At 45.3% G+C, this 19,805-nt stretch overlaps 1 protein-coding gene across 3 annotated transcripts in view; it reads left to right on the top strand.

The window, feature by feature from the left end:
- OTULIN (OTU deubiquitinase with linear linkage specificity) overlaps positions 1 to 19,805 on the top strand; it is a 244,170-nt gene that overhangs the window by 120,279 nt on the left and 104,086 nt on the right. For all 3 annotated transcript variants that reach the window (XM_029590091.1, XM_029590092.1, XM_029590093.1), the window contains one exon: positions 412 to 723. In XM_029590091.1, the coding sequence (XP_029445951.1) occupies positions 412 to 723 (312 nt within the window). The remainder of the gene's footprint in view (positions 1 to 411; positions 724 to 19,805) is intronic.

The following is a 19,805-nucleotide window of genomic DNA, read 5'->3' as shown; positions in this document are numbered from 1 at the left end:
GCCAATAGACCTGATCACAACTGACTCTCCTAACTTTCTCACCAGACAGACTACAACCACTTGTAAATTTCCCATCAACACCATGTAAATAATTCCTCTCATTGTTACTGCCTAAATTATTCTTACTACTCTTCTTCTTCTCCTAGTTTTATTGTAACTTACTTTTCTGCCTCTCAACACCTGTTTATCGTTCAGTTATCACTCCCCTTGTTTTATGTAAACCAGCATGATGTGATTTTATCATGAATGCCGGTATAAAAAAAAAAAAAGCTTTAAATAAAGTGAAAATGGGTAAACAAATCCATCTGATGTAATCACATCGTGTTTTAATTATAGTCACATTTTTGTGCTCCTCTTATGCTAATTTAGGATGGCTATACCTAATTGTATTAATTCTTGTATTCTCCAAAGGCACGGAAGCCATCGGAGTGTAGAACATGAAACTGCTGGATCTCTTGGCCCTGCAGAACAAGCTAGCCGAGGCATCGCTGAATCCCTGCCTATATGTACAGATATAACGACCGTTGGTCCTGAATACTCCTTGGCGCACTCAGCTGCCCGTCTCTCGGAGAGCTGCACTGCATCGGAAGTGAAAGCCCCGCTCGCAAGCCAAGGAGATGCTGCCTATGTGGCAGGTCAGACCAGTGCTGGAACCACAAAAAGCTGTAAAGAAGGGCCTGGGGATGGTAGCGACTTTTCTGCAATGGAGTCGTCTGTGGACAAGTGAGTTTTTTCCACTTTTTTTTATTGTAAAATGTGAAAAAAAAATCCTTTTGATGCTGAGATTTAAAAAAGAGGCAAGATGGTATAGTACCCTTTGAATGTGAGAGACGCATATTTGTTTATAGAAGGTTAGGTAAAGGCAACTGCATCCTTACATTATCAAAAATATGTCAAAGAATGTTTGAATTGTGTGCATTTATTTTGAGGGACAAGTTACCGGCCATTAACCAAGCCATATACGTGTGGTGCATCATTATCAGTACATACTGATGTATTAACTCTTCATAGCAATCTTACGGGCTGATTCAGTAAAGTACGCGGGAGAGCGGGCGAATAGGCCACTCGCTTGTGCGCGCGATTCAGTATTTAAATTAGGCCCGGCGGTAGAAACAGGCAAAAGGAGGCGCTAGGGACACTAGCACGTCTCTAGCGCCTCCTTTTGGCCCGGAGCGGCGGCCGTCAGCGGGTTTGACAGCTGATGCTCAATTTTGCCGGCAGTGGAAGCACGTCCTTCAGTCCGTGATCATAGGGGCTGACTGTGAAACCTCATCTCCAAGCAAGCCGGGTGCCTCCACAACCAGTGCCTGCAATGGAGGACATAGCCCCTGTAGATTCTGGGCTTGGGGCCATGAACGAAGAGATGGAAAACTGTCCTGGCAAAAGTGTGGGCTCAGAGGAAGAAGGTTACAATTAGGAGGCATAGTCAACCCAATGAAACAAATTTGAAGAGGGCAAAGGCAGGCACTGCCTTGTTCATAGGACTCACCACCCCCTGAACTCTTTTTGGCCAGCAAGTGTAGTGGCTGCCATCCTTCTTCCACAAACCTGAGTGTGCCACTATCTTGGTGTGCCCAGGCCTGCTCAGAGGATAGGGAGTTAAACCTTGTCTCTGTGGCCGGAGCCTCAGGAACTAGCCTGCTTTCCTCTTTTAAAATGTTGAAAGGTGAGTGATGATTTGCTGGAGTTTCTTCAGTCATGTGCTGGTGCTTTATGCCTCTGGCTTTAATATGTGGTTGCCATATTAGTCTACTTGAATGCAGAGAAACAAGTCAATAAACATTTCTTGACTAGTATTCAGAAGTTAACATTCCTTTCCTCAGGTTGAAACATAGTGGGGGGGAGGGATTTTAAAAGGATTACGTGCGTAACCCCGAAAACCCGCTCCTGTGCGCATCGAGCCTATTTTGCATAGGCCTGGCGACGAGCGCAAGCCCCGGGATGCCTGTAAGTCCCGGGGCTTGAAAAAATGGGCGTGGCATGGCCAGAGGCTTCTCCACTGCCGCTGGGCCGGTGCGAGCAACCTACATCTGTCCGGAGGCAGGCGTAAATAAAAAAAACAAAGGTGGGGGCGATTTAGTTAGGGCTGGGGGGCGGGTTAGATAAGGGAAGGTGGGGGGGAGAAATGGGAAAGCCATCGGGGCTCCCCTAGGGCTCGGCATGCACAAGTGTGCACCCCCTTGCGTGCGCCGACCCTGGATTTTATAACATGTGCGCTGCTGCATCCAGCAGCTGAGTGGAAAGCATCCCCACTCTGTAGCAGTAGACCTTTCACTAGGGTTTGTCTTTCTGTGGCTGCCAGGAGATATTCATATATTGGAGATTCAGGTACCAAAAAGGGTCCTTGGGAGTTAGGGAGTCCCAATATCTACCCAAGGGCACCTTAAATCCAAAGAACAGGAGTGAGGGGATCCCCTGAGAGTAGATAAGCAAGGATTAGAAATCCCCTTTGTTGCAATTCAGTACCTGCTTTTAGATTTTCAGTATGTTTTGTGTATCACTTGCCACTTGCTAATTTCAACTCTTTAGTGAAGCCTTATTTTTTATGCCAGCTCACACACCTTGTGCGCTGAAGGTAATCCTTCCTCTCCCTCTCCTACCGCTTCATTGGAGAATCGATGCCAGGGTTTGCAGGACTGAGTCAGGACTAAGCACTGGTATCAAATTGTGCCCCCCCCCCCCCATGCCTGGGGAAGAGAGGCCGGAGCTACAGATACAATGGTGGTATAAAGGGGGAAGGAGTAGCAGGGTTGATGTTAGTGAAAAGAAGGTAACAGACACACACTTTTCTGGCAGTGAGTTTAAAAAAAAAAAAAAAAGACTCCAAACTTATTAACAGATATAATTTTATAGTATTCTGACACATTTACTTGTCATACCCATTCATACTATCGTTGTAATGTAATCTGTTGTCATCTTTTGCTTTGACTTGCTTATTTTGTTTGACCTAAGAGAGTATTAGTTCCTGAAAGCTAGTCAAAAAATGTTTTGTTAGTACAGTAAAAAGATGTCCTCTTACATAATTTGTTTAGTGATCTTTATTTCTGTGCATCCAGCTTCGTAATTGGCTGTTGTACTGTGTGATTTATTTACTGTGGTGGCAGCAACTGTAGCTTTGCTGTGGGCAAGCAGTAGTGACTGTAACTGAGAGCTAGAGTAGATGGATAATGTGCCTGTAGCTGTGAATAGTTGCGCAAGCTGAAGAGCATACAACTAAGGTACAGGACAATTATCTTCCAACAGCCCTTGAACAGCCAGTGGACACTTTTGCTGCTATTGAACACTTTTGTTTTAAGTTGGCAGAGCATCATTTAAAAACAAAATTAACGATATGCTTCCAAAATTCAAAGACAGTCACGCAAGCCATATGCCTTTTTCTTTCTAGTCTTCCTGTCGTATTTTTTTCTAGTCGTATTTCTTTCTAGTCCTCCTGTCCACACAGCTGCTCAACTCTGCAATCCCTACTACTGCCTCAGAGATCCTCTCTGATTGTCCCATGCTTTCCTGAGTTCAGATACTATCCATGTAACCACGATCCTTTCTCTAATGAAATACTTCCTTAAATTGCTCCCGAGTCTACCCCTTTTCAGCCCATACCATGACCTCTTGTTCCAAAGTCTCCTTTCCAATGAAAGAGACCCCCTACCTGTGCATTGATACCTCTGAAGTATTTAAATATCTCTATCATATCTCCCCTCTCTGTTTCCTCTACGGAATGCATATTTAGATCTTTGTCCCTTTATTCTTTACAACAAAGATCACTGACCAGTTTAATAGCTATCCCGTGGATCAACTCCATCCTGTTTATATCCTTTTAAAGGTTCTGTGTCCAGAATTCAAATGAGGTCTCACCAGGGACTTACAAAGAGGCAATATCATTTTTTTTTCCTGCTGACCATTTTTCTTGCTATGCAACCAAGCATCTTTCTAGCTTTTAGTATTACCATATATTTGTTTGTCCAGTTTAAGTTTATCAGATACTGCCCTAGTCCAGTGGCATTCACTCCCAGCCCTTGAGGGCTGCAAACAAGTCAAGTTTTCAGGGTATCTCTAATTAATTTACATGCACTTGCCTCCATTATATACAGATCAATCTCATGCATATTCATTAGGAGTATCCCGAAAACCCAGCCTGTTAGCAACCATTGAGGGCTGGGAGTGCATACCACTGCCCTAGACTGTACCCACCTCTTAGGTTTTCATATTCTAAATGCATTACTTTATTTTTTTTTAGTATTAAGTCTTAGCTGTCAGATTGTAGACCATTCTTAAAGCTTTACTAGATTCCTTCTCATGTGTTCCGCACATTCCTGGCTGGCTGCCCTGTTGCAATAAACCATGCCACCTTAGATCCTGTAATCCATTGGATTTCAGAAACTACAGTAGTCTCGTTGAGTAGTGATTCCATTAATTTGCTAACCACGTAGATCAGACTGTAGTTCCCAGCTGCCTCCTTACTTCCTTTTTGAGAAAAGGAACCAAATCTGCCTTTCTCCAGTCCTCTGGAACTACTCCCAACTGTAAAGATGCATTGAAAAGGTCAATCCCCACCAGTGGGTTCTGCACCTCTGCCAGCAGATGGAGACTGAGCAAAAGCTGACATGATGGATATATAGTCCTGTTCTGACAGCCAGCTAGTATTCTCCGTCTCCAGCAGATGGTGGACATGTATTTCCCTACGGGGGATTGCTGTGAGCAAGAAAGTAAAGAAAGAAAGGAAGGAAAAAGTGCAAAAGGAGCCATCAGGATGACGAGACATTTTATATAGCACCACTTGCCTCCTGAGGTGATACCATTCAGTCCCTCCCTCAATAGAGTGCCTTAAGTCCGGGAACCTGGGATGACATGGTCTTAAAATTTTATTAGTGGTTGCAGGCCGAGAGAGGCTTAGCAGTGAAGGCTTTCACCCTCTTCCCCTGTAGCCGGGACCTGTTTCTGCTCTCAGCCAAGGTGAACTGAGCTCAGGAAAAAGATTTACTTTATTAAAAAAAAAACATAGCAGGAGAAGGAAGAGAGTTTTCCTACTGGGTCTCTCTTCTTCTGCATTCGGCTTTCCTGCTCATATCTTTGGGGAATTCTGTGAGGTGTGGAGGTAGTTCAGGCAACGCGGGTTGAGAAGCCTTTTCGCTAGGCCCTGTTCTTCTTGGTGGTGCATGGTAGGCCACAAGGGTGATTTGCATGTTTTTCACTGTGGCTGTTGGCATGCACCTGCACATTGGGCGTCCATTGCCATGTCTCCTGTTTTGGCGCATGTGTGTATGTGACTCTTTGGACACACATCTTGTACATCCAGATTGGGCATCCTTCCTTCCGAATGCACACCTTGTGCACCTTCATTGGGCATTCCTTGAGCATGTACGTGTCTAGATGCCCGGTTTGGATGTCAACTTTGCACAAGCGTTTTAAGAGCATGTACCTGAATGCACATTTTTTGTGTGCCCATTTTGAGTGCAGCTTTTATGCATGGATATCTGGTTGTTCTTTTTTTATGCGTCTAACTGGGCGTGTGCCTATACCTGACTGAGCGCAGTACAGTCATGGTGCTGACGGCAAAGGAGTCTAAGCGCTTATCTATTTGTGCTGCATGCCGCATAAGTGCAATGCAACCAGAGCTTTTTTCAAGCCTGTGTCAGCACTGCAAGGATGCTCATGGGAATTCACCTCCTGATTTTGATGACGATGGCCCATCTCCTCGGTCTGAGGGGAGTGGGACTGAGGGTGACATGACATAGGTCTCCCCTCCTTCGGTTGATCCGTGGGCTGAGTTGTCAGGAGAAACACATGCTCAGGATGTCAGATTCGGGCTTATGGGGCCTGGAACCAACCCATCCTCCTTTTCCTGGGTGGATTTTTTTCCGCATTTCTACAGGAGTGTGGTCTGCTCAGTCAACAAGTTTAGATCTCTGTGCTCAGAGTTCTCCTGTGCCTGCCACCACGGTCAAGCGCCCATAGCGCAGTGTGCCCTGACAAGGTTTTGAATGCATGTGGATCAAGATAACACCAATGATGATGGTGGAGGCTCTCCTGAAAGGAAGGGGAGATTCCCCCAGATTTGGAGCTACATAGAACTCTTTTCCATTTCTTTCATAGAGATTTGTCAAATTTGATCTCTCAGATTTTGAAGACACTTGGAGCAGCTGGAACTGACTCCTTGGAGGTGCAGAAGGAGGACACCATTTTGGTCACCATACGCAACGCCTCATGTTGCTTTTCCCTCCTGCCTGCAATTCAAGAGTTGATTGATCTGGAATGGAGTGCTCCAGAAGTGTCCTTTAAAGGAGGGTGCCCCTTGGCGGGTTTATACCCCTTGGATCTGCCGGCCAGTGAACAATTGCATTTCCCTAAGGTGAATGCTTTGGTGTGTTCTGTCACAAAACAAACCACCATTCCAGTGGATGGGGTTGCAGCTCTGAAGAATGCGCAGGATAGAAGAATTAAGGCTATCCTAAAGAAGTCTTTGCGGCAGTGGCAGTGAATTTACAAATTGTTTCTTGTTGCCTTGGTAGCTCAGGCTGCCTTGTGTCTTTCTCAAGAATCTATCAGTGCTGCTTCCAATAATGGACTTATGGTAGAGCTGGGGGCTACCTTCTTAGCTGATGCAGGCTGTGACCTGGTTTGCACAGCTGCCAGAGAAGCTGCTTCTGTGATTGCAGCCAGAAGACAGTTGTTGCTGCACAACTGGTCAGCAGATACTATTTCGAAGTCCAGTTTTACCAAGCTGCCCTTCAAAGGTTCGCTTTTATTTGGTAGTGAATTGGAGAAAATAGCAAGTAAATGGGGAGAAATCTAGGTCACTTGCTTACTAGAGAATAAGAAGCCGGTTTCCTGGACGTTTCAGACTAGTGGCTGCTCTTGAGACTACTGGCGTTTTCGGCTTTTAGGAGATGTACTTGCCAGAGATCCCATCCCTACCATAGATCCTAGTCCTTTTGCCCCTTAGGGCCTTGAAAGGATGTGGGCTCCAGTCATGGAGCCCCTCGATCAGCTCAATGAAGATTTGCAGGCTCACCTGTTAGTGCAGGTGATAGGTTGCCACCTATCTTGCTTTTATCATAGGTGGGTCCAGATTACTTCGGATCAATGGGTCCTCGAATTAGTCTGAGATGTGTATGTTCTATAATTTCTTTGCATTCCTTCAGATGCCGTTATCTCCATGCAACTCCCCTCAGAAGAGTGTAGACAAGGAAGCTACATTACAAAGGCTGTTGGACCTGAAAATGGGGATTCCTGTTCCCAAATCGCAGCAAAATATTGGCCATTTTTCCATTAATTTTATCATACCCAAGAAGGATGGGTCTTTTCGACCCATACTGGATCTCAAGAGTGTCAGTCATCATTTGCAAGTTACACATTTCAGAATGGAAATGGTGTAATCTGTCATAATGGCAGTTCAAGCAGGGGAATACCTCATGTCTCTGGATCTGACAGAGGCATATTTGCATATTCCCATTTCCCGGGAACATCAATGGTTCCTTTGGTTTGTCATTCTGGATCGTCATTACTAGTTTCAGGCCTTGCCTTTCGGGTTGGTCATGGTGGTGGTAGTGGTAGCCCTATGCAAAGTCTGCATTCTAGTTCACCTCTGCATTCTAGTTCACCTCTATCTGGATGACTAGTTGATTCAAGCCAAGAGCGTGGTAGAGAATATTTATGCTTTTGCAAGGTGGTTTCGTTGTTACAAGAACTAGGCTGGGTGGTAAATCTGGTCAACAGCAATTTGCAGCCGACTCAGACTCTGGAGTATCTCGGGGTTCGCTTTGATATAAGAGGGGCAAAGTGTTTCTTCCAGAGACTCAAATGCAAAGGTTGATGGCTCAAGTTCGAACCCTTATGAACACTGTTTGCCTGACTGTTTGGTCTCATCTTTGGTTGAAGGCTGCCACTTTGGAAGTAGTTCCCTGGGCAAGGGCGCATATGTGACCTCTTCAACTTGCATTGCTTTCCCACTGGAAGCCGCAGTCATAGAACTATACAATGAGTCTGCTTCTACGATGGAGAAGGTACAGAGAAGGGCAACCAAAATGATAAAGGGGATGGAACAGCTCCCCTATGAGGAAAGATTGAAGAGGTTAGGGCTGTTCAGCTTGGAGAAGAGACTGCTGAGGGGGATATGATAGAGGTCTTTAAGATCATGAGAGGTCTTGAACGAGTAGAAGTGACTCGTTATTTACACTTTCGAATAATAGAAGGGCTAGGGAGCATTCCATGAAGTTAGCAAGTAGCACATTTAAGACAAATCGGAGAAAATTATTTTTCACTCAATGCACAATAAAGCTCTGGAATTTGTTGCCAGAGGATATGGTGAGTGCAGTTAGTGTACCTGGGTTCAAAAATGGTTTGTATAAGTTCTTGGAGGAGAAGTCCATTAATGACTATTAATCAAGTTTACTTAGGGAATAGCCACTGCTATTAATTGCATCAGTAGCATGGGATCTTCTTAGTGTTTGGGTAATTGCCAGGTTCTTGTGGCCTAGTTTGGCCTCTGTTGGAAACAGGATGCTGGGCTTGATGGACCCTTGGTCTGACCCAGCATGGCAATTTCTTATGTTCTTACCGTTGGAGCAGAGGCCTCAGTTGAACTGGTGCTTACAGATCATCTCAGGAAGGGAGCCACTGCTAAGTGGCTTTTCTAGCCTCTTAGTTTACTGTATATGTTACTACTTTTGTCTGACCTCAGTGTCCTCCTAGGACAAGCAGGATGGTAGTCCTCATAGATGGGTGTCATCATCAGCTGGAGCCCAGCATAGAAGAATTGAGCACTGAGCATGCCCCTGTCCAGGCATCCACACGGGGTCCCCCTTTAGTCTCTTTTTTTTTTTCTGCGGTGTAGTTGCCTTGCTGTTTCAGAGCTCTGCTCTTCAAGTCTTTTTTTTTTTTCCTCCTTAAAATAAGTTTTTCCTGTCTTAACATCTGGTCCCCCTCCTTCGAATGGTGTCCCTTTCACAGCGCAGTAGGTTTATTTTCAACCTTCTCTGCAGTCAATTCCTGGCATGTCGTTCCTCTGCGGCCATCGAAGACTCGCCGGCTATTTTTCATGGTTTCATCCTGTTTTCGTCAGTGCCCCCAGGGCCCACAGACCATTTCCATCACTGATCCGCATGAAGTTTGTATCCTCTGCCTGGGGGCATTGCATGACATCAGAGGGTGTCAGCAGGGCGATCAGATGACCCGCAAAGGCTGTCGTGCTTAGCTTAGTAAAATGGAGAAACTCTTTGACCCCAAAAAGTCTACTCCATCCACACCGGCGTCGAAGTTGTCGACACTCGGGAGGAACTGCTGGGTATGCTGTCCCTCTCTACACCCTGGCGGAATTGTCTAGGGAACGAGAAGCTGATGATAGGCCCTCCCTGATGTCAACGCTCTCAAAGACATTGGGATCCTTAGCCTCCTTGGCACCAGGGAAAGACCGGGCAGAGTATCGTGGGAAATCCCGTAAACACAGACATCAGTCACCATCAGTGCATAGCTCCAGTTCCGGTGCAATACAGGCGGCTGCTATGCCACCACCGAAGCGACCCCGAGGTGAGGGGGGCCCCATCCTTCAATAGACCCGGGAGTCCCAGGTGTTCCCCAACAATATTGGTGCTGGGCACCGAGCCTCCTTGAGGCTCCAAGGAGGCTCTGGTGATGCCTCATCCCCCTCCATCAGTTCTGTCCTCACCAGACTTTCAGGAGGAGTTAGACCACAGGGTACATTGTGCGGTGCTTTGAGCCCTGCGGGGCCTCGAATTACCCCTGCATTGGCCCTCGTGCCGGAGTCTGTGCCGTCTCTCTTGGCGTCCCTTCTTGAATGTCTGGATATCCATCTCGGCGTACTTCAGATATAACCGGTGCCCGGGGGACCCTCTGTTCCCTAGCGGCCACTGATGCCCTCCTCCAGAGTAATTACCATCATTGGGTCCTCCGAGGAGCAAGATACGCAGCAGCCTCTGGTGCCGTCGGGTCCATTGGTCCTGAGGCCACAGTTCCCCCAATGTCCCAGACATGGGTTGGGGATATTCGTGGTCATCAGTGCCTTGCCATCTTCGAGACCACCGGTGCTGCCGGTGCCCTCTGTGCCCAAGCCGAGGAGCTTGGACAGGGCTTACCCACACAGGCCCCCTGGGGATGTTAGCAGGGAGGAGGGCCTTTATGACCCATGGGGAGATGATACTTTGGATTCCTCTTCCAAGGACTCTGATGATCTCCTCTCGGAGCCTTCACCACCGGATGAAAGGCGTAGGTCTCCCCCAGAGGATCTCTGCTTTGCGGGCTTCGTCAGGGCCATGGCTGAAGCCATTCCCTTCCAGGACCTCACAGAGGAGGACGCTCGACATAAGATGCTGGAAGTTCTCCAGTTTATCGATGCCCCAAAGGAGATAGAGGCCGTTCCTGTCCATGATATCTTTAAGGAAATTCTCCTTAAGATATGGGAACATCCAGTGTCAGTTCTTCTGGTAAATAGGAAGGCAGATGCCATCTATTTGGTGCAGCAGGCTTTGGGTTTTGAGAAACGCCATCTTCCTCACTAATCAGTGGTAATGGAATCAGCTCTCAAAAAGGCCATGCATTCCCACACCCATGCCTCCGCCCCTCCGGGCCGAGATCACAGGCAGCTGGATGCCCTCGGTAGGAAGGTGTTTCAGGGTGCTATGCTCATCGCCTGTTTCACCTACTAACAACTATATATGACCCAATACAACCAGAACCTGTAGAAACAGGTCCAGGAACTCGCAGAACGCCTGTTTCAGCAGCAGCAGGAAGCGTTCTCTGCAGTTGTACAACAGGGTCTGGAGGTGGGAAAACACGAGGTGAGGTCCACCTACGATGTTTTTGAGACAGTGGCCAGAGTGGCTGCAGTGGGTATTGGTGCCCATAGGATGTTCTGGCTCCACGCCTCGGACTTTTGACCAGCGGTCCAGGAGAAGCTGGCAGACCTGCCCTTGTACAGGAGAGGCAAGGTCAGGGATGCTGTAGCCCAGTTGAAGAATCACCATGAAGACTCTTCAACAGCTATCAGTAGCGCTTCTGATCCTCCATCCTCTGTCAGGAAGTCCTCTCGATCAAGTTCGAAGAAATCCTTTTATCGGCATTAGAAGTATTACCCTCCTGCCACCTGGGCTTGCACATCCCATGCTGGTTCCAGGGGTCACTCTCTCAGCAATGGACCCCCATACCCCAGCCAGCCCCTCAGCAGACCCTTGCTACAGGTTTTTGACTGGACGCGAGGGAGCATGAGTTGGCATGCCATACCCCCCCCCCCCCCCCCCCGGCACACAATCCCCCGGTAGGGGACAGACTGCTTTGCTTCGCCCACCACTGGCCGCTCATCACGTCAGACTGGTGGATTCTCGCTATCATCCGCCAAGCAACAAAATAAAAAAAATAAAAGGTAGGAGAAAGGGTTTAGCGGGAGGGGAGGAGAGGGGAAGGGAGGTTAGGTACAGGGGTAGGGAAGTGCCCTCCTAGTCTACTCCTATCATGCAGTATACGCTGTTTAACGCGAAATTGCACTACTGCGGCTTGATGCTTCTACCAGTTAGATTGTGAGCCCTTCAGGACAGGGAAATACCTACAGTACCTGAATGCAATCCCCTTCAAAGTGCCTGAAAGGCGAAATACAAATAAATAAATAAAATACAAACATCCACTTTTTTAATTTGTTGATAGAAACATTTGGATTTTATGTAAATTAGCAGACAAAATAGTGCATCATGTAGTACTGACCAGAAACTTGAAAATTAAAGAGCACTGTGAGACCTTATGTGTTGAACAACAAAAAAAAAAAAATTTTTTTTATTTATTTTTTTTATTTAATATTTATTTCTATACCGGACTTCACGAATAGAATTCACATCAGGCCGGTTTACATGGAACATAGGGGGTAAACAAGTGTAACCAAACAAGAAGGCTGAAACAAGCAAAGTTACATAAAACAAGGGCATTGAACTTGGGGGCTAGAGTAGCCAGGAAGAAAGGTAGAGCGGAATTAGCAACAAATAAATATTATAAAACGGGTTATGAGATTAGTAATTATCTCATTCCTTTGCCATTGTTCTACAATGTCAAAGTCCAGATCTCAATCCAGTCGAGAATCTGTGGCACTATTTGAAAATTGCAGTCCATAAGCATCAAGCAACCAACCTACAAATCTCTGCTGCCTACTGCCTACTCTGCTGCCTACAAATCTCTACTTAACGCTTATAGGATCTCCATCCTCAGAATGAAGAAAGACTTCTTTGCTAAGAAAATCCACCATTTCATCTTCGATTCGAAAGCCCTCTTCGCATATGTCTCGGCGCTCACCAAACCATCTCCACCCATCATTCCAGATGACCTCGCACTCAACAAAGCGACGGAACTTGCAAAATATTTTGAGAAAAACATCACTAACCTAACCGCCTCGCTCTCCACACCCTCGGCAATGCCTCCTCTCGACCTCCCTTCCCCACCACAACAAAACTCAATGCTCGAAGCTTTCAAGCCTACTTCTTCACTGGAGATAGAAAGCATCCTTAAAAAACTAAAACCAGCTTCGCATACTTCAGACCCAATACCGCCCAACCTTCTATTCAACATCCCAAACACTATTTCAAAGCCAATCTCGGAAATCATCAACCTCTCCTTAACCCAAGGCCTAGTGCCTGACCAACTAAAGCTCGCCATACTCAAACCTATCCTAAAAAAACCTAACTTATCTACAATGGACCCAGCCAACTTCCACCCAATAGCTAACCTTCCCATAATTGCAAAAATCATGGAAAAAAATAGTTAACAAACGGCTATTGGAATACTTGGAGGAACATAACATTCTCTCCCCCTCTCAATATGGATTCCGTAAAATCTTTAGCACAGAAACACTTCTATCCCTAGTAGACACCATCCTAATAAACATGGAAAAAGGACAAACCTACATTCTTGCACTCCTCGATCTATCAGCCGCTTTTGACATGGTGAACCATGCTATCCTCTTAGAACAACTACAAGACATAGGCATCAAGGGCCCTGCTCTCAGTTGGTTCAGATCCTTCCTGTCCAACAGGTGCTTTAAAGTCAGGATTAACAATAAAGAATCTCCCCCCATCCACTCCAACCTAGGCGTACCCCAAGGATTTTCCCTATCACCTACACTATTTAACATCTACCTTCTACCACTCTGCCACCTATCCCACTACTTGTACACGGACGACGTCCAAATACTCATCCCGATTACAGAATCTCTACAAAAAGCTCTTAACCACTGGAACAACTGTCTTCAAGCAATTAACCACCTTCTTTCCATTCTCAACCTGGTCCTGAACACAGACAAGACTGAGATTCTCTTCTCTCAAGAAGACACCGACACGCCTCATATCTCACTGTCCTCTTCCCAATCAGCCAATTCAAGTATTAAACTCTCTCCAGCTGTCCGAGACTTGGTCGTGATCCTAGATAACCAGCTGAACCTGAAGAAATTTGTGAACACCACCACTAAGGAGTGCTTCTTCAAACTGCAAGTCCTCAGAAACCTAAAACCTCTCCTTCACTTCCAGGACTTCAGATTGGTGCTGCAATCCATCATCCTTCCAAAATTGGACTATTGCAACTCCATCCTTCTCGGTCTCCCAGCCAACTATATCAAACCCCTCCAAATGGTCCAGAATTCAGCAGCCAGGATTCTCACCAATACCAAACAAAGGGAACATATCACCCCCACCCTTCAGTATCTCCACTGCCTACCCATCAAATCCAGAATTCTCTTCAAAGTCCTCACGATCATACATAAAGTGAAACACAACCTCTCATCCCTCAACACTTCTATACAACTAAGACTACATACCTCATCTAGACCAATCAGAAGTGCCTAAAAAGACACTCTTTATGCCTCGCAAGCGAAAACATCTTTAAGGAAGCGCACCATATCGACAGCAGGACCCCATCAATGGAACGCATTGTCTCCGGACCTCAGGCAAGAGCCATGCCCTATGACCTTCAAAAAAAACCTCAAGACTTGGCTATTCAGCCAAGCCTTCCCTGACACCTAACCTTCCCTCTCCCTCTGCCCGATTCATTCTAGCTGACACTTTAGTAAGTCTCCTCAGTCCAGTACATTGTCTCTACTTGTTTTTCTCAGTTATCATCTCACCGGTTTTGAGATGACATGTTAGGTATCTGTTATGCTTTGTTATGACCCAATCCATTGTTAATTGTCTCCCCTGTTCATTGTATCGTCCATGAGCAAATTTTGCGTTACATATCACATCGGTTTACAATGTATCTGTTACAGGAACGTCGGTATAGAAAAGTTAAAAATAAATAAATAAACCTGAACAACCTAGAGCAAATCTGCCAGGAAGAATGGGCAAAAATCACTCCATGTGTAGGGCTGGTTAAAACTTATCCCAAGACTTAAAGCTGTTATTACAGCAAAAGGTGGTTCTACCAAGTACTAATCTGAAAGAATACTTATGCAAGCAGCATTTTTCAGTTTTTTATTTTATTTTACAAAAAATGCAGAGAAATGAATTGTGACTTTGAAAATGTACTTTAAGAGCATACATCTGTGTGTCATTTGTAAGCCACACATCTGCTGACGTTTTAGGGAGTTGAATACTTTTGCAAGCTACTGTATCTATAAAAAAACAAAAAAAAAGTCTTGTCCATTTTACTGTATTTTTTTCTTCCATTTTTATCTTTTCAGCTACTTCTTTAGAAAAACATAGCTGCCTTTTTTTCCTTTACCTTTTATTTACTTTTCTAACAAAAAGGTTAGTTGCTTTGATAATAATTGCTTTTAGTTTTGTTTTGCCCGCTGCTCTTCTGCTTCCCTAGATGTTTCCATCTAGTTAGCAACTCCTTGAGGTTCTCCCCCATTTTAAGAAAATTAGTTTTCCTGAAGTCTAGGACCCTTGCCTTTGAATGAATCTATCTCCTGCACTCTAATACTGTCACACCATTCGATGTTGATTCCAAATCCTGTCCCCCGTTGGTAAGCATCAGATCCAGTAACGTCTGCTCCCATGTGGGTTCTGTTACCAGTTGGTGGAACAATTCTCCTTGCAATCCAGGATCTCCCTTCTTCTAGAAGTCACCACATCCAAGGTGCCCCAATCAACTCCGACATATTGAAAGTTCACTTTCTGATAGTTCAGTGGTTTTAACAAATACCTACGGAGGTATGACAAGCTGCTTTTACTGCTTGGTGATTGGTTTGTATGGACTGCAGTGTTGTAAATCTTATAATCTTCATCTTCACCACAAACAAAGATTCTCCTAGCTTTATTGCTGCAACACTGTTTTCTTCTGACTGAAAAATGACAGCTAAGGCCTGGGCTATGCAGGGTCATTTTTCACTTACTAGAAAAGAAGGCAGCCAAGAAACATTTCATTTACGGTCTCTTTAGACCGCTTTTAATCAGGTTCACAATAAAAGTTCAGTGCATGCCTCAGTTGGCACTTGTTGTCCTGTCTAGAGCTCAAGGTCTGATTTAAAGCAGCACATTAACTGACAGCAAAAGCTGTCTGACAGCAAAAGCCCTCTGAAGACTGGAGGATAGCAAATGTAACCCCAATATTTAAAAAGGGCTCCAGGGGCGATCCGGGAAACTACAGACCGGTTAGCCTGACTTCAGTGCCAGGAAAAATAGTGGAAAGTGTTCTAAACATCAAAATCACAGAACATATAGAAAGACATGGTTTAATGGAACAAAGTCAGCATGGCTTTACCCAGGGCAAGTCTTGCCTCACAAATCTGCTTCACTTTTTTGAAGGAGTTAATAAACATGTGGATAAAGGTGAACCGGTAGATATAGTATACTTGGATTTTCAGAAGGCGTTTGACAAAGTTCCTCATGAGAGGCTTCTAGGAAAAGTAAAAAGTCATGGGATAGGTGGCGATGTCCTTTCGTGGATTGCAAACTGGCTAAAAGACAGGAAACAGAGAGTAGGATTAAATGGGCAATTTTCTCAGTGGAAGGGAGTGGACAGTGGAGTGCCTCAGGGATCTGTATTGGGACCCTTACTGTTCAATATATTTATAAATGATCTGGAAAGAAATACGACGAGTGAGATAATCAGATTTGCAGATGACACAAAATTGTGCAGAGTAGTTAAATCACAAGCAGATTGTGATAAATTGCAGGAAGACCTTGTGAGACTGGAAAATTGGGCATCCAAATGGCAGATGAAATTTAATGTGGAAAAGTGCAAGGTGATGCATATAGGGAAAAATAACCCATGCTATAATTACACGATGTTGGGTTCCATATTAGGTGCTACAACCCAAGAAAGAGATCTAGGTGTCATAGTGGATAACACATTGAAATCGTCGGTTCAGTGTGCTGCGGCAGTCAAAAAGCAAACAGAATGTTGGGAATTATTAGAAAAGGAATGATGAATAAAACGGAAAATGTCATAATGCCTCTGTATCGCTCCATGGTGAGACCGCACCTTGAATACTGTGTACAATTCTGGTCGCCGCATCTCAAAAAAGATATAATTGCGATGGAGAAGGTACAGAGAAGGGCTACCAAAATGATAAGGGGAATGGAACAACTCCCCTATGAGGAAAGACTAAAGAGATTAGGACTTTTCAGCTTGGAGAAGAGACGACTGAGGGGGGATATGATAGAGGTGTTTAAAATCATGAGAGGTCTAGAACGGGTAGATGTGAATCGGTTATTTACTCTTTCAGATAGTAGAAGGACTAGGGGACACTCCATGAAGTTAGCATGGGGCACATTTAAAACTAATCGGAGAAAAGTTCTTTTTTACTCAACGCACAATTAAACTCTGGAATTTGTTGCCAGAGAATGTGGTTCGTGCAGGTAGTATAGCTGTGTTTAAAAAAGGATTGGATAAGTTCTTGGAGGAGAAGTCCATTACCTGCTATTAGGTTCACTTAGAGAATAGCCACTGCCATTAGCAATGGTTACATGGAATAGACTTAGTTTTTGGGTACTTGCCAGGAAAATGTCATAATGCCTCTGTATCGCTCCATGGTGAGACCGCACCTTGAAGACTTAGTTTTTGGGTACTTGCCAGGTTCTTATGGCCTGGATTGGCCACTGTTGGAAACAGGATGCTGGGCTTGATGGACCCTTGGTCTGACCCAGTATGGCATTTTCTTATGTTCTTATGTTCTTATTAGGGATTTTAATTATGAGCTAAAATGTTTCTCAGAGGACAGTAGGATGTCAGTCCTTGCACATGAGTGACATCATCCGAAGGGAGCTTGGCACGGAACTTTGATCTCAAATATTCTAAAGCTTTCAGCTGGTTCTACTGAGCATGTGCCTTAATCAAAAAGATATAGAAAGGAGTGACATATATGAATTAACATAACTTCAAACACCGGCATTCCACACATTGATACATAACATTGTCTGTATTTTAACTTTTTAAACAGACATACAACATGACCCCACCTGCCCCCACCCATCCCCACCCAGCCATAGATATTGAGGACTCTAGGCAGCAAGCCCTAGGGCATTGGGGAATCCACCGCGAGAAAAAAGTTGGGTCAGACTCTCTTGCACCCTCTGGAAAGCTAATCACACACAGGTTCCGTTTTTAACCTGGATTTTCAAGGTCATCCAACTTTTCAGATGCTTCAGCGAGATGTTTTTCCAGTGGTACAGCCTTCTGCCCCCATCCCGACACAGCCAAAGTGACTGGGGGAGAGCTTTGAGCCCCTCCTCACCTTGGGCCATAGGGATATTCAGGACTTCAGAGAAGATTGTTGGCCAGGGGAGGAGTCAGGTCAGGGCTCACCTAGGAGCTCTCAGGAGGAAGGTGAGCTCTCGTCCAAAGAAGATGTCTCCTTTATAATATGGCTGTTTTGAAAGGAGGAGCCCTTATTTCTGGTGTGGTGTTGGTCTTAGGGGGCAGTGGATGTCACATTAGGGGACCTTAGTCTCCTAGGGGAATAGCATGGATGCTAGCTTGGGTGGATGGGGATGCACTTCCAGGGGAAGGTGACTCAGGGGCAGTGATTAGATGAAGAAGCCCAATGGGTCAACAAATAGACTGGAGACTAGCTGTCAGGTTACCTCTTCAGCACTTCCTCCCCTTGGTGAAGGGGAGGGCAATAAGAGTCTTGGACAAATCCACGGTGGTGACTTATGTAAATAAGTTCCACATTATTTATTTATTTATTTATTTATTTAGACTTTTTATATACCGACATTCTTGTATAGTATACAAATCACATCGGTTTACAAATCAACAGAACAGTCGCGGACATGCGTTACATTGAAACATTGCGTCCAAAAAACTATGAATAAATAAGAAGAAGATGCAAATAACTTAAAACATAACGTCTAATAAACTGTAGATTTATATGAATATGCAGAAACAAATAAACAAGTCGAATTAAGCGCAAGGGGACACTGAACCTTAGCCCATTGGAAATTAAAACAAATAGTACACATTTGTAAGGACTTTAGGCCTTGGCTTAAGAACCTAGGCATAGTAAATTTGGGAGGCAGATGTTTAGTGGCCTGCCTGCAAGAACTCAAGGCGGGGTTTGAGCCTCAAATAGGTGTAAGAAGGATGTTAGCGCAGCGGCACTACATCGGAGTAGATGAGGACTACATCGAAGTAGTTGAAGACTAGCACTGACCACGTGAAAGCAACAGAATATGATAGGAGAAGGTGTGGAGAGGGGGAAGGGGAAGAAATAAGGGTGGAAGAAGGGCCGGAAGTCAGGAGGAGAGGAGAAGAACAGGTAGAGGTTGTTGAGGGAGGAGAGTTCCTAGATCCCGGTTATGACCTTTAACCGGTGTCGGAATGGTCTTGTGTTTCCGGGAAAGCTTGTCTGAAGAGCCATGTTTTGAGGTGTACATTAGTACAGAAGGTGGCCTGGTTGTGCAAGTGGGAAGAGGAAAACCACCTCCTGCTTTCAGCATTGTTCATCATAGGGAAGAGGAATCAGTAAGCTGATTCTCAGTCATACTTGGATGTAGGAGAATGAGAGCTGAATTCGGAGATCCTATTCTCCAAGGGCTAAGGAGACTGCCCAAAGTGTTCCCTGTGCATAATCCCTCACAGAATGAGACAGCCCCCAGGCAGGGCTCAAGAGGAATAGAGTGTTAAATAAAATCAATCTTCTATCACTGGAAGATAGAAATGACCTTCTTAGGACCTATGAATGGTTGCCTTGGTCTTAGCAGTGCCTCACAAAACCACAATTCCCGTAGAAGGGCATACAGTCCTGAAAGGACCCCCAGGACAGGAAAATGAATCCATTCTAAAGCACTCTTTCCTACAAATGCTATGTTGTTGCAAGCTTCGGTTTGTGGGAGTTACGTGGCCTGGACAGTCTTGCACTGGGTCCAACAGCTTCCAGAAATTGTGGAAACAGTCTGTCTGAGTCTGCAATTGAGTACTTAGCAGATGATGTATATGATCTAGTTAGAATGTCGTCCTGGGCCTTGGCATCAGGGGTGGCAGCTAGGAGGCTTTTATGGCTGTGCATTTGGGCATTGGACTCAGCTTCAAAGTCACTGCTTTAAATTGCCCTTTAAAGACAGCCTACTTTTTGGAGAGGAGTTGGAAAAGCTAGTCAAGGACCTGGGGGAATCAAAACCCCAGAGACTTCCTTAGAATAGGACATGGTTGGAATTGCGAGGTGCTAAGTCACATGTTTAGGGCATCAAGGCGGTCCCCTACAGACAAAAGAGGTAAGGGTCACCCCTCTCAGGAGCCCAAGAAAACAAAGGCTGAGTCCCCAGTGGCAGCTGGGAACTGTCACTCAGGTCAATGATATCCAGCAGGTCCCTTCACCAATAATCCCAGTAGGCAGCTGCCAGTTGAGATACTGTATGGAGTGGACCCAAATCACGTTG

The sequence above is a fragment of the Rhinatrema bivittatum genome, chromosome 2 (assembly GCF_901001135.1).
Source record: "Rhinatrema bivittatum chromosome 2, aRhiBiv1.1, whole genome shotgun sequence".
NCBI lineage: Eukaryota > Metazoa > Chordata > Amphibia > Gymnophiona > Rhinatrematidae > Rhinatrema > Rhinatrema bivittatum.
This window is presented reverse-complemented; position numbering and strand designations above follow the sequence as displayed.